General features: G+C 48.5%; 1 protein-coding gene across 1 annotated transcript; it reads left to right on the top strand.

Moving 5' to 3' along the window:
* Window positions 1-2,922: 2,922 nt before the first annotated feature.
* On the top strand, window positions 2,923-9,176 carry GNPNAT1 (glucosamine-phosphate N-acetyltransferase 1). The gene is made up of 6 exons (XM_080394447.1): window positions 2,923-3,032; window positions 5,515-5,702; window positions 6,425-6,487; window positions 7,156-7,283; window positions 7,788-7,849; window positions 8,288-9,176. The coding sequence occupies exons 2-6, from the start codon at window positions 5,531-5,533 to the stop codon at window positions 8,433-8,435; spliced, it is 573 nt and encodes a 190-aa protein (XP_080250573.1). The 5' UTR covers window positions 2,923-3,032; window positions 5,515-5,530; the 3' UTR covers window positions 8,436-9,176.
* Window positions 9,177-13,418: the final 4,242 nt, after the last annotated feature.

The raw sequence follows: 13,418 nt of genomic DNA, 5'->3' as shown, positions 1-13,418 counted from the left end.
CCTAATCGCTTGACCTGTACAAAGCCACCAGGTGGGACTTGGAGACGTCTCATGGAGATGTGAGAGCTCAGCAGCAGCCACATGCCTTTTGCCAAGCTTTTGGCAAGAAGCAAAGCCTGTTTCATGCGCGGACTCTCAGGAGCCTTTGCAAAGTGGCTGAGCCCCGACCCAGTTTCCTCTTGCTGGGTACGCTAATCTAATCCTTCCTGGCTGGCCACCTCTTCTTTAAAAGCCCATAAGAGCACCGCCACCTCCTTCCAATGTGGTTAAAATTAGAGAAAAAGCTTAAAACTTACCACATGGGAAGCGGGGTGGCTGAAAAACAGCTGGCCCCATTCTGCCCTGCCTGTGTGGTTGGCTCAGGTTTTGCCAGAGGGTTTTGAATGGGCCCTTGGGAGAGTGTAAAGAGCAAATCTTTGTGAGGGGTTAATCCTCTCATGACAGCGGCTCTTCTTCAAAGTATCTCTGGGTTCTTGAAATGGAAGAGGGTTTTGGAAGCACTGACAACAGGCACTGTTCAGTTTAAGCCCCTCCATCAGGGCAGGTTTCTTAGCTCTCAGTTTGCAAATCCAGTTGCAGGCAGTATGTTCCCACCTCTGCTCACAGACTGGCAAATTCACCTTTCCTTGGGAAGGTTTTTCCATCCAGATCATTTCCCTGCTCTGGTTTAGACTCATGCTGCTACAAAATCCATGTGCAAAAAAGGTTTCTGTCCTCAACCCAAGCCACAGTCAGTACCTGCAGTGGTTAATAGGACAGGACTAGTCTAAAGGGCTAAAAAAACAGCCCTGCTGGGGCAAGGCAAGAGGTTTTACCAAACCAAAGGATTTTTTCCTCATTCTGCAATGTTATGCTGCAGCACAGTAGGGGCTCTGGCGGTCAGAAGCTGAGATACATGCACAGAGGATAGCGCCATTCAGCTATTAAATACCACGGGCCTGATGCATCTTCTGGGTCGTTCCATTGTTGGATGGGAGGATGTATATGGATAAGTCTTGTTCAGAAAGACGTATTCCCCACACTGGTCCAGGACCTCGTCTCCGAGCCTCACTGGGGAGAGCTGGGCTGACACCATGTGGCCATGGCCTTGTTATGGCACGGGTTTTGTTTTTAAAAAGTCTTAACTTTTCAGTGATTTAGGTGAAACACAAAATCTATCTCACATCCATAAAATCTTTCAATCAGGAAAAGGCACTGCGGAGGGGAGTTAAGCTAAACTGCCACCTGCCATTTTTCACACAGTGGAAATGTGTCCACACTCCCAGTTTGTGGGTTGTTTGGGTTTTTTTTCTGCACAGAAGCGAGACATGATGTTCGTTTTTGTAGCATGAATGGGACCTTCCCAGTCCTCTCAACCCTTCAAAACGAAGGAAACAGAGAAGGAATAGGAGGGAAAAGCTCACATCCAGTTTGTAGCTCTCCCTTGTAATAAAAGGTTAATAGTCACAGTGATTCACCCATGCAGCCCCCAGCCCTGTTTCTGCTGGACAAGCATCGCCCCCAGATTTTGGGTGTGCCTGAGCCCAGGGAGGTTGGTGTGTGTCATCTGGTCACTCTGGGCCTGAAGAAGTAAAAACTAAGTAATGTTGATTGTTTCCATGGCAACAGTGATTCATTCTGAGGGTAGAGTAACACGGGGAAGAAACATGGAAAATGAAAATCATGTCTCAGAAGCACATTGTAGATTTATCTTGTTCAGCAAGGCCTCCTGCTCCATGCTGCATGCACGCCTTGACCTCAGCTATTTATAAAACAGCCTCTTAAGATGATCTCAGAGTTGGTTGGGTTTTTTCATTGGAAAGGAAGAAAAACCCTCACTCATGCCCTCTGCCAGTCTTGGAGGCTGATCAAGGTCTTGCCCAAAGGGAGTGATGGAGCCTCCAAAAGCAATCCCCCAGAGATGAAAATTATCAAAGTGAGGGATGCTTTCGTTACTAAAGCTGCTCCCACCTGCAATTCCTCAGGAGAAAGGAACCTGTGTATAGTCCTTTCATCTGAGCCATCCCTCCACAGCTACCCACGGGCCCCTCCGGAGCCGTGTCCAGCTCGGGGCTGGAGAGCAGCCCTCCAAAGGCACCAGGCAGCTTCCCAGAGGACCTCCGGAGGCCAAACCCCAGTGAAAACACCGGGAAAAGTATGCAGAGCAGTCAGCAAGGACAGCCTCTGAGCTGCCTGGCGTGTTGCTTCTGAAAATCATCACACAGACCCTCGCTGACCTCATGTGGTCTGGGCATCAGTTTTACCTTTCCCCCAGAAGCAAATGCAGCAGTCAGTCAAAATAAACACCAGTTATCTCTACAGGGAAGGCAGCCAGCTGAAAAAAAAAAAAGGCCTGCCAAGCCGTAAAGTGAAAGCAGGCGGGGATGAGGTGTAACCCAGCAGACACACACCCCCTCCCCACACCACGCTGAGGAGCCAGACTCCCACCACCCACGGAAGGAAGGAATCCTGCCTGCGCTGAGGGGCACTGCCTGTTCCCCTGCCACCCGCCTGGCTCCTGGGAGGGATGCCAGTGCAGGGAGCCGGAGGGATTTTCCTTCAGGCGTCAAAACGCTGTCAGTCGGGGCAAATCCCTCTGCCTGCGCGCTCCCCAGGTGGAGCGAGGCAGCCGGGACTGAAGCCCGGTTGCTCTCGCTGCCCTCACCCTTCACCCCGCCGAGCCCATCGGGGCAGCCGCCAGGGTGAAACGGCCGTTCAGGCAGAGGAGCGGCGGGCTCGGCGGGGCGGCCCGGGCCGCGCACAACCGCACCCGCCATCTTGTCCCGGCTCCGCCGGCCACGGCGCTACGCGCGCGCAGGGGCAGGGCCTCTCCCAGGGAGGGGGCGTGGCCGCACCCCCGCCGCCCAATCCGTGCTCAAGAGGGGGCTGTTCCCGAAGGTCGGAAGGCCGCGAAGCGGGGGCGGGGCCGGCGGTCGGTGATTGGCTGCGCGCTGGCGTGCGTGCGTGCCGGGCCACGCTCCCTTGCCACGTCCGTGCGGCGCCTGCGGTGGAGCCGGTGCGGGCGGCATTCGTCGCCGCGGTCTCGTGCACGGGTGAGTGCGAGCGGGACGGGGGCTGCGGAGGTGGCCCGGCTCCTCGGCGTCCCCCTCAGGAGTTGGGTGAAGGGCGGGCTAGCGGGGATGCCTCCGAGGGACTGGGAGGGACGTGCGCCTCCCCCCACGAGGGGCTGCGTGAAGGATGGGCCTGCGGGGCCCCTGCTGAGGGGGTGAGGGGACCCCCCTCCCCCCCCCTAAGGAGAGGCTGGGTCTGAGGTCAGGGACGCTCTGCTCCCCGAGCGGCTGGGTGTGAGGTGAGGGACACCCCCCCCCCCCCGCCATCCCCCCGAGCGGCTGGGTGTGAGGTGAGAGGACAGCACCCCCGGGGTGAGCTAAGGGGACCCTCGAAGGGCTGTGTGTGGGTTCCCACACCTGAGGGGCTGCTGCAGCTGAGAGCTGTGGGGCCCTCCCTCGGGGCCCTGTGGAAACCCCCTCGGGTCGGGGACAGCTTCAGGTGGGGACCCCGCCGGGGGCAGCGCGGGGCTGGCTCTGTCGCCCCATTCCCCTACGGCTGGGGAGCCGGGTGAGGTCTGACCGAGCAGCCCCCGGGGAGGGTCTTCCTCAGGCAGGCAGCTCATTCCGGGAGGAGCAGGCATACCGTGCTCCTTCACCGTGGACTTCCCGGAGCGGGGGAAGGTGTCCCGTGTGCGCAGGCACGGCCCCGTCCCGATGCTGACACGGGTGGGGAGCCCGGGATGCTCCGGGGGGGAGCCTTGGGGTGTGCACCAGGGCCAGCACCCGGGCTTGGAGTAAGCTCAGCAGGCCAGGAGGGGGAACCGGCTACCTATCGAAATAGGCCGGAGCTCCCCTTCCTGGCCATACCTTCATCCCTTTTTCTTTAACTGACCAATGCATTTCTGTGGAGTAAGTCATATTCCGAACTCCAGAAAATGTGTGAAGCTTCGAACTTCATCCTGCTCCAGCTGTGCTGGCTGTAGTTTGGAAGATAACTGTTTAGTTTGTTACTAACTGCTTGGAGAGCATCAAAAAACTTTTATTTCCTTCAACAGGGCTTTTCTAGTATTGTGTGTGCTCAGTATTCTGTAATTCTAAGGTGAAATTAAATTTATTTTATTCTGTACAGGACACTATTTGAATGTTATGAACGCTCATGAATTCTAGGAAGGCTTTGTAATGGGACAGAGTAACAGCAATATGACAATAATCGAGATCTAGGAACAGAGATAACAGATGTATTGCTGGAACCAGGGAGACATCAGTTTTGCTTAGCAGTGACATAATTAATATGCTCGTGATGGGCTTGCAGTCCTCTGCACATATCAGTGTGACCTGATCGCTAAAGCTCCAGACTGGGGCTCAGAAGAAACGGATTTTCACTTCTGACTCTGTTGTCTGTGGAAATGTTTTTCTTTGCACTTCACTTTTCCCACTGTTTTATTTTAAAAATTCTCATCCCATATGAATTTTCATTGTTGTTTAATTGCTCTAACAGCAAATTCTTTTAGTTTTATATGCAAGATTGAGATAAGAATGGGGGTTTAAAGGCCAGTGGATAACAGCAGGTGGCATAACAAAAATTTTGTGGGCTTTTTTTGATTTTTTTTTTTAAATAGTTCTGAAGCTATTATGCTGCAGTTATACTGAGATGCTTCATAGCTAACGTCCTCTGTACTTTCTCAGGACAGCTTAACAGGGCTGCAAGATGCCTTATTTTGAAAAGCATCCCAAATACATTTTTCTTGTTGATGTTCATTTGGCCTGTCCAATAGTGTGATTACCGTATCTTTTCTGGTACAGCTAAAATTCTAAATAATACACAATTCCCAGCATCTCTTTAATCATTAACTGTCATCTTGGCAGTTCTGTTTTACCTGTTAATGGACAATGAGGTGCTGTACTATACAGCTGAGATGGTATTAGATTTTGTAAATACATAGAGCAAATGTGACCTCATGAGAAACACAGCACGGGCTTTAAGCATGTGTGCAGGCTGTTGGATCATCTGTGTTTTCATCTGTGTGATGTAGTGCCTCTTCGCTGAGCCACCCAATATTTATGTGATGGGACCAGTTGAAGAAAGTGTACTATTCTGCCAGTTTTAAATGAAACATCAATGCAAATGATCTCCTCTGTGCTCAGTAAACAGTATGTAGGGAGGTTTCTAGAGAATGTGAGATGCTTTCGTTTTCTGAGGGCTATAGGGGTTAAGTATCCTGGTGAATGCCTTATCTGCTTGGTTTTTTCCAAGAGAAAAAAAACTTCCTTGATGAACCCAAGTGCCATAAGTGCTCGGTGTTGACTTTTAGATAACATGGGAGTGACCTTTGTTTAACCCCACAGCTTAGTCTGGAGAAGGTTGAGGAACTTCAATTGCAGATAAAGTGAACAGCAGCGCATTCACCTGTCCCAGGAACGTCCAGGAACGTCATGTGGCACGGCATAACCAGGGGACAGCATATTTAGAGATTAAAACAAGAGCAAACCAAAATGTTCCTTACACATGTGCTTTCTGTTCCAGAACACTTGTTGCAGCCATGATGCCTGTTGCAACAGTGATGCCTGATGACACACCGATGTTTGACCCAAATATTCTGCATGAACTTGACTGGAGTGAGAACACAGTGACGTTTTCTCCTGCTATTTCTCCTTTAGATCCAGGAGATGGCCTAGTTTTAAGACCGCTTTGCACAGCTGATTTAAATCGAGGTAGAATCAATCCTGTTTAATGATTGCCACAAGTGAAAGCTGGGTGCTGAACTAGATAATATGTATTTCTGTGTGATCTCTCAATAGATTAGGATTGCTGATTTTATCTGATTTGGGTTATTTTTATCAGTAAGGAATTTGAGTGCTTGGCACCATGGATTGGTGCTGTGTTTGGGGGACCCTCGAAACTGGTTTTACTGTTGTAATATCAAAAACAATGTTAACTTATGTCATATCTTCCAAGTGATCCACAGCTTCCTATTCACCACACCTTTAGAGAGGGAGTACAGTTGTTCATACTGTTCCCTTTTACATAAAAATAATGTGAACCAGCATATTATTCTTAGTGCATGAAGACTTCAGTTCTTTAATGTGGACAAAAAGATTGTTCTGAACATACAGTTTAATACCACATCATTTCAGGCTTATACTTTTCTTGCTTGAATGTGTGCATCTTCTGTGCTTGAGCTGCAGTTTGCTGCTGAGGCAGTAGCTGATTCTTAAGCATTGCTCAAGGCAGGAGTTTGATTTTAAGATTACAGTCTAGTTCTAGAATATGCAGAGTGTAGGCTTTTATGTACCACTGAGCTGGATGGTGCTGTGGGGATGTTAACTCTCCCAACAGCCCTGTCGGGTTCTTCTGTGCTATTTGGAGCTAATTGTGTCTCTGTCCCTCACTGAGGGTTGTTTGGTGTCTCCCCCCCACACTTCTTTTATAACAGGCTTTTTTAAGGTTCTGGGTCAGCTGACTGAAACTGGAGTTGCAAGCCCAGAGCAGTTCATCAGTGAGTATATCATTATTTGTGGCATTTCCATAGAGGTTGCTGGGAGCCAGAGGACACTGAAACTGACAGCAAATCTACTTGGGTGCAAGGCTCCCGACTGCCTGATGCCAAATGATGCCAAAGGGATTTATTAGCTCAGTTCCCCTGAGGCAGCCTTTGGCACTCGGCATTGTCGCAGCTATCCCAAAGGGTTTCTTGGCGGGGACAGGCCTAAATTGTAATACCTGCTTTGGAGACTGAGCTTTAGACACCTGGCAGAAGGGACTACTGGGTGATGGCTTGTTTGGGCTGACTTACTGCAGCACCGGTAGCGAGGCAGAGGCTTGCCTTTGATCGCAGCTCAGTGGTGTCCTGAGGTTGCTTCACTGGTTTGACTGAGACATAAGAAAACTTAAAGGAGATGCTGACAACTTTGTCACGATGCCTATCTGCAGAGATGCTGGGGAAAGAGGGCTCTCTTGGCAGCTAAGGAAAAGGAATGTGTTTAATTTCTGCTTTTTGCTGGTTGTGACTCTGGGGCTTTCAGGCGCTGGGGTCTTGGGTGCATCTTCCTTGTGATCCTGAACCCTGCAGTGATCTGCAGTTAGAATCTGTTGCAAGTGTTAGACTTCATAGCAATTTAATCTGAGATTAACAGTGGCTGTTCCACTGTCTGTCTGCTCCCACAGAAACCTTTGAGCACATGAAGAGATCTGGAGATTACTACGTTACTGTTGTAGAAGACACAAATCTTGGGCAGATTGTTGCTACAGCAACACTGGTTATAGAACATAAGTTCACTCACTCCTGTGCAAAGGTATATTCTCTTGCTGCAGCTGTAAAGTGAGGAGAAAGACCCTGTCCCCTGACTCCATGTATGGTATTTTTATGGTGTTACTGTGTGATGAAGTACCTTTGACATTTTAAAGACTCTCCCATCCTTGCGTGCTCAGCTAAATAGTAAAAGGAAGCTTTGGCTTTTCTTAAGAAAAAAGAGCAATTTTATGTCTGTTCCATTCTCCCTCACAGTGAGCTTTTGAACTAGTCAGACTTGGTTCTGACAGAGCAGATGGCTGAGGGTCTCGCTGCTGTGGAGTCCCAGCTAGATGTGTGAAAACGGGGAGCTAGAGACAAATCCCTTGGCAGGGAAAGTCTGTGGTGGGACTGCAGCTCCCACTTGCAAGGGGCGTTACAAGCGTGTTGACTGCCAGAGGAGTTGTATCTGAATAGAAAGCAGAAAATCCAAGCATGAAACGTGAAGCAGTAGGGAGACTAACACAACAGCTTTCTATTCGACTCACAGTTGCCTGTATTTTCACAGAGAGGAAGGATAGAAGATGTAGTAGTAAGCGGGGAGTGCAGAGGAAAGCAGCTTGGTAAACTGTAAGTATTTCACCACCTTTGCCATTCAACAGCAGGCAGGAAGCCCTTACTTACCCGGTCACTTTCTGTCCTCCCACCCTCCTGCGCTGATGGGTGCCAAAACACGCTGGCAAAGATCGCTCACCAGACCTACGGGACCAGGATTTTAGCTCTGCAGGGCGGATCTTCCCCAGCCAGACACATGAGAAGAATTTAGCCAGAAGGGATCACTAGCTGGCAGAGCACAAGCTGAGGTTGTTGTAACAGTGACCTAAAATTGTCTGCAAGACACTGGTGCTTAGTTGCTATCGCAAGAAATAAGAACAGTCCTGTGTAGTAAGGGAAAAAAACGCAGAGTGCTGTAGAACTTCAGTATTGTAGGTCTGATAACTTGAGCTAGTTAAATGTTAATTGATGCAGCGTTCAGGGCTGTTTAACTGTTGGTTTTGTCTTTTGCAGATTAACATCCACCCTTACGCTGCTAAGTAAGAGACTGAACTGTTACAAAATTACGCTCGAGTGTCTGCCAAAAAATGTGGATTTCTATAAGAAGTTTGGCTATTCAGTATCTGAAGAAAACTACATGTTTCAACGGTTCTTTAATTAAGAACTTCCAGTTTTTTGTTTTGTTTTTTTTTTTAAAGACTCTTGGTGGAGGAGCTTGTGCTACAAACATTCTCTTCGTGGAAAATTTCTATAGTTTATTGCTACAAATATAATGATCCCTATAAATAATTAACATCAAATGTGTAAATCATTAAAAAAAATTACTGACATTTTAGAAGGGTCTTCTGGGTTAGGAAATAAGCGCTTAGAACTAATTTTTACTACTGTTCAGTCTAAGTGAAGCTTTTTCTTGGTCTGAGTTACAAAGGACTCTTGTTAAAGGGATGGTTTTTAACCAAAGGTATATATTTTTATCTCAGATTTTTTCTTGCATTGTATTTTTCTAAAGATTTGCGCTTCTTTTTCTTGATAGCCAAAGTACAGCTCATGGGATTGTTCTGCCATCCGTACTTTGTGGAAGGATGATGTAGCTTGGGTGGGGATGATGCTTCTCTTATGCAAAATTAGCGATACAGAATGGGCATTTGTTCTGTTCTTTCCATGGAACCTCACTGAAGTGCTGTTGCTGTTATTAGTGTGCCTAAAGTTTTATAGGCACGATTTTCCAAAACTGAATTTGTTACTGTTTGTGCAAGTAGGGGAGAACCCTAATGGTCTATGCTGAAGCTGATGTTTCAAATCTAAAAATGGATGTGTACTTCTCACAGCAGGAGTCCTGCACTTTAGCTGATAACTTAGTTTTCAGGATAATGACTTTTTTTTTTTTTCTGAAAAAAAACCCCAACAAACAAACTCAAACATGGTTTGCAACAGGGCAAAAATAACTGGGAAATGGGAAAGTCTGGCAGAGGGTGCCCTGTCTCTAGTGGGGCTGGGGCTCTGGCTAGTACGTGATGGGAGTGTGGTTTGGGATTGGCAGTAGCATGTTCATCTTCACCCAGCGCACCTGGCCAGCAGGCTGTGGTTTTGCTGGTAATGGCTTACGCCTATGCCATAGCGAACCGGCAGGGAAATCCCCCATCCTGTACTGAGGGATTGTTGCTTCTTTGGAGCATCCCTCTTGCTATAAGGTTGGATAAATAATTGTTAGCACTTTTGCCAGCAATGGCAAGCAAATAACATACAAAGCCCTAGTTTCAACAGTAGTGTTTTGTGCAAAGAGAGTGACAAATCCTACATCTATGAATAGGGCATTATAAATACATGGTTTGTACAGAACAGCCAGTCTTGTTTGTGAACAGTTGGGCCTTACAAAGTGTTCGTTCATTGTGGTGTGGAGAGCTACTGTAAGCTGTGGTGGGGGTTCTATTTAATGTTCCTGATGGTACTCCACTCAATATAGTGTTTCTTTGGTGATGTCTGTTTTATTTATTATTTTTAATAATAATAAAAAAAATCTTTAAGCTGAATAAATGAAGACTGCCAAATGTATCTAGTCTAGTTTTCACATTGCTGTGTTGTGCCTAGTGGCAGGTATCTAGTGTGTACCTGTTGTCTTTCAGAACAGTACTGTCTGGCTACAACTACCTTAGTTTTCCTTTCCCTAGACAAAAAAAACCAAACCACTTTTGGAGACTTGGTGTTGATTGTGGGCATCTTTGCCAGCATGACTTCACTGAAACAAGTGTTTTAAAGGACAGTCTTGGCTTGTGCTGGTGGCAGAGCCTTTGCCTGCAGGCATGAATGCCAGCCCAAGTACCTCTTCTCCAACCAGAGGTGTGCATCTGAACAGCTGGATTGCTTACAGATGTGGATGAGAGCACACGGCCACAGAGAAGGCCAGAGCAGGGCACATGTCCTGGTGCTGGGTAAGAGGTTTCTAACACATTTTATGCTCGGTAGGCCTGGCACCCTGTTTTCTCAGGGGTGTTCTCCCTTGAGGGAAAGCAGATGTCCTGGTTTTGGCTGAGATAGTTAATTTTCATCCTGGTAGCTGATACAGTGCTGGTTTGGATTTAGGCTGAGAATAATATTAATACACTGATGGTTGAGTTGTTGCTAACTGTATATGAAGTCAAAGAGTTCTCAGGCCCTGCCAGTGAGCAGGCTGGGAGGCAGAAGGAGGAGGGGACACTGTTAGGACAGCTGACCCCAACTGGCCACAGGGATGTCCCCTACCACAAGATGTCATGCTCAGCATACAAACTGGGGGAAAGCTGGCTGGGCATTGGTTGGTGAGTGGTGAGCAGCTGCTTTGTATTTTCTGTATCTTTTAATATTCTTTTCTTCCTTTTCTGTCCCATTAAACTGTCTTTACCTCAACCCATGAGTTTTCTCACTTTTACCCTTCTGCTTGTCCTCCTCTGGCCAGCCGGGGTGGGGGGGGGAAGTGAGTGGCTGGGGTTAAACCCTGACAGCAGGGCTTCCCCCTGGCATGCTCTGCTGACAGAGCATCTACCTCAGAACTAACTTTATAAATCAGCTACAGCTTTCTGCTGGCCCGAATTTTCTTGCCTTTGACAGTTTTAGCGAACTCTGAATTTCCACTGATTTCAAGTGTATTATTTAAATACTATAGTATCTACACCATCTAAATAGCTCCAGGCCTTCATTGTTAGGAGTTAATGAAAAAATTAGTACAAGTGAGGAGCAGGTGCTTGTACCCAGCTTAGATCATTGTAAATGATGACATGCCTCATCAGCAGCCTTTAGCTCTGAAGAGCTCTTTGTTCCATAGCTGAGGTGACATTTGCAACCTCGGCAGGCCACCACCCCTATGCAAACAGCCATTCCAGCAGCTGTATTGTGAGAAGAAAGGCACTGTCACCTGCTGCATCTCGCTGCCAGGCTGGCTGATGGGTACACCCTTCTACTGGCAGGGTCATGGGTGAGCTGCAGAGCAGGGACCAGCCTCAGGAACAGAGGCAGGGGAAGAAGCATTGGCTGGCAAACACACTACACCAAGACAGGAACGTCTCAAACAACACAGTGGTTCCAGGCAGCTGGAAGAACACTTGCTAGTATGTAAGGAAATGTTCTTCTAAACTGTCACCGCTCCCAGGAACGTGGCACAAGTAACAGCATTCAACAGCAACAGGGGGTATTAAAAATTCTAAGCTGAAGAAGCCCTGTTAATTCACCTATACTACAATCAGGTCAAGAAAAAAGAGCAAGATCTCCCACTCCCAGGGAACAAAGGAATGAAGGATCTTGTCAGAAATCCCCAAGGATTGGAGAAGCTGTTATGTGCAATGCAACAGACCAAAATGACTGTAGAAGGCAGCAGTATGGGATCATGGCAAACATTTAAAAAAAAAAATGCTGGAAAAGCCTTAGTCATGAAGCCTGTAAGTTCGGGAGAGTTTCCCCAGGGAAGCACTAGGACCCCAGTGAGGTAACAGAACCGGATTACACATGAACAAGCTTCTCTGACAGAGGATATTTAGATGAATCAAGCATTCCCCCATCTGTGTTTTGTCTCTACCCCTTCCCAAGGGAGCTGAAATAGAAAGCAGTTTTATGCAGAAATTCTGATTCCCATCCTTGTTTCATCAGAAGCTTGTAGCTGCCAGTATTTGGTGAGCTGTGCAGAGATGGACACGCACAAACCCTGCCACAGCCTCATGGGGCAAGGGGGGAGACATCACTAAAGCATTTCCCAACAGCCCCAGAAACATTATTTTAAAGAGAGTCAGTTACCAGCACATAATAAACCCTACAACTGCAAAACCAGCACCGCATGCTCAACTTGTCAGTGTTGAGCTGACTGGCTGTAGTTCTTAAGGAGCTAAGTGGCACACTTTCAAGCTGAAAGTTTCCTGACTAAAGCATCATGGTTTTTAAAGATTTTTTTTTTCTTCCCCTGGAGGATTTGCACTGTTCCCTCACTGATGTAGGCAGCAGTAAAAGGAAAGTGCTGCTCAACACTGGTTCATCCTCACTGAAGCTGTAAGTCCTCCCCACACACAGCACTCCAGGGCCTTCACCTTCCACATGAGAAGAGGTTACTGGGCTATAAAGCCTCACCCCAGTGTCCTGGCTCAGCTCAAAGCCCTGACTCACTGCAGCAGGATTTCCTCCTCAGATGCCACCACCATCTGTTCTAGCAGCAGGCTTCAACCCAGGCAGTGGTTTTCAAACCAGAACCCGCTAGCTACTTGTAAGAGCCTTGACAAAGGCCAAGAGCTCAGGCTTGCTCCAGAGGGATAGCTCCTCCACAAGCCTTCCAAGGAGCTGCAAGACAAGGCAGAGGATCAGCAGCTAAGCAAAGATCAGCAAGTCACAGATGCAGGTCAACCTGCCTCGATTACACAAAGTGAGACAGAACTCCTACAGAGTAAACAAGATGCTGGGCAATCCTTCAGCAAAAGACACCATCAGAAGAAATCCCCAGTACAAAACGGCTTCACTGTTCAGCTTCCTGCCTTCAAATTCAAAGGTACCTGCCCTCAGAGTCTCCCCCAGCACTGGTTTCTCCCCACACACACACACACCAAGTCTGCCCTCGTGAAGCCGCACCTGGAGTGCGGTGTCCAGTGTGAGCTCCCCAGTTCCAGAGAGAGGGGGAACTGCTGGAGAGGGGCCAGCGGAGGCTACAAAGATGATGGGGAGACGGGAGCATCTCCCTCATGAGGACAGGCAAGAGCTGGGGCTGTTGAGCCTGGAGAGAAGACTGAGAGGGGATCTCATCAATGCCTACAAATATCTTAGGGGCGAGCGCCAAGAGGACGGGGCCAGGCTCTTTCCAGCGGTGCCCAGTGCCAGGACAAGGGGCAACGGGCACACGCTGCAACACGGGGAGTTCCACCTGAATGTGAGGAAAAACGTCTTTACCGCGAGGGTGCCGGAGCGCTGGGACAGGCCGCCCAGAGAGGCGGTGGGGTCTCCTTCTCTGGAGACATCCAAACCCGCCTGGGCTGTGCAGCCCGCTCTAGGAGACCCTGCTTGAGCAGGGGGTTGGGCTGGGTGAGCTCCAGAGGTCCCTTCCAGCCCCACCAGGCCAGGATACCAAGGCTGACAGAGGACATTAGCCATTGGCACACAGCCATAGTGCTGTACAGGGAGATAGCTGGGTGCTCGGATC

Source organism: Falco punctatus (assembly GCF_963210335.1).
Source record: "Falco punctatus genome assembly, chromosome: 7".
Classification (NCBI taxonomy): Eukaryota; Metazoa; Chordata; class Aves; order Falconiformes; family Falconidae; genus Falco; species Falco punctatus.
The sequence above is the reverse complement of the archived record's forward strand: the minus strand, read 5'-3'. Positions and strand labels throughout refer to the sequence as shown.

What these genes read in the sequence shown, in the direction of transcription:
- GNPNAT1 (XM_080394447.1), top strand. Translation starts at nt 5,531, where the DNA reads ATGATGCCTGTTGCAACAGTGATGCCTGATGACACACCGATGTTTGAC. An exon ending in TCACTCACTCCTGTGCAAAG is followed by an intron (nt 7,284 to 7,787) that starts GTATATTCTCTT and finishes GTATTTTCACAG; the next exon opens with AGAGGAAGGATAGAAGATGT. An exon ending in GGAAAGCAGCTTGGTAAACT is followed by an intron (nt 7,850 to 8,287) that starts GTAAGTATTTCA and finishes TGTCTTTTGCAG; the next exon opens with ATTAACATCCACCCTTACGC.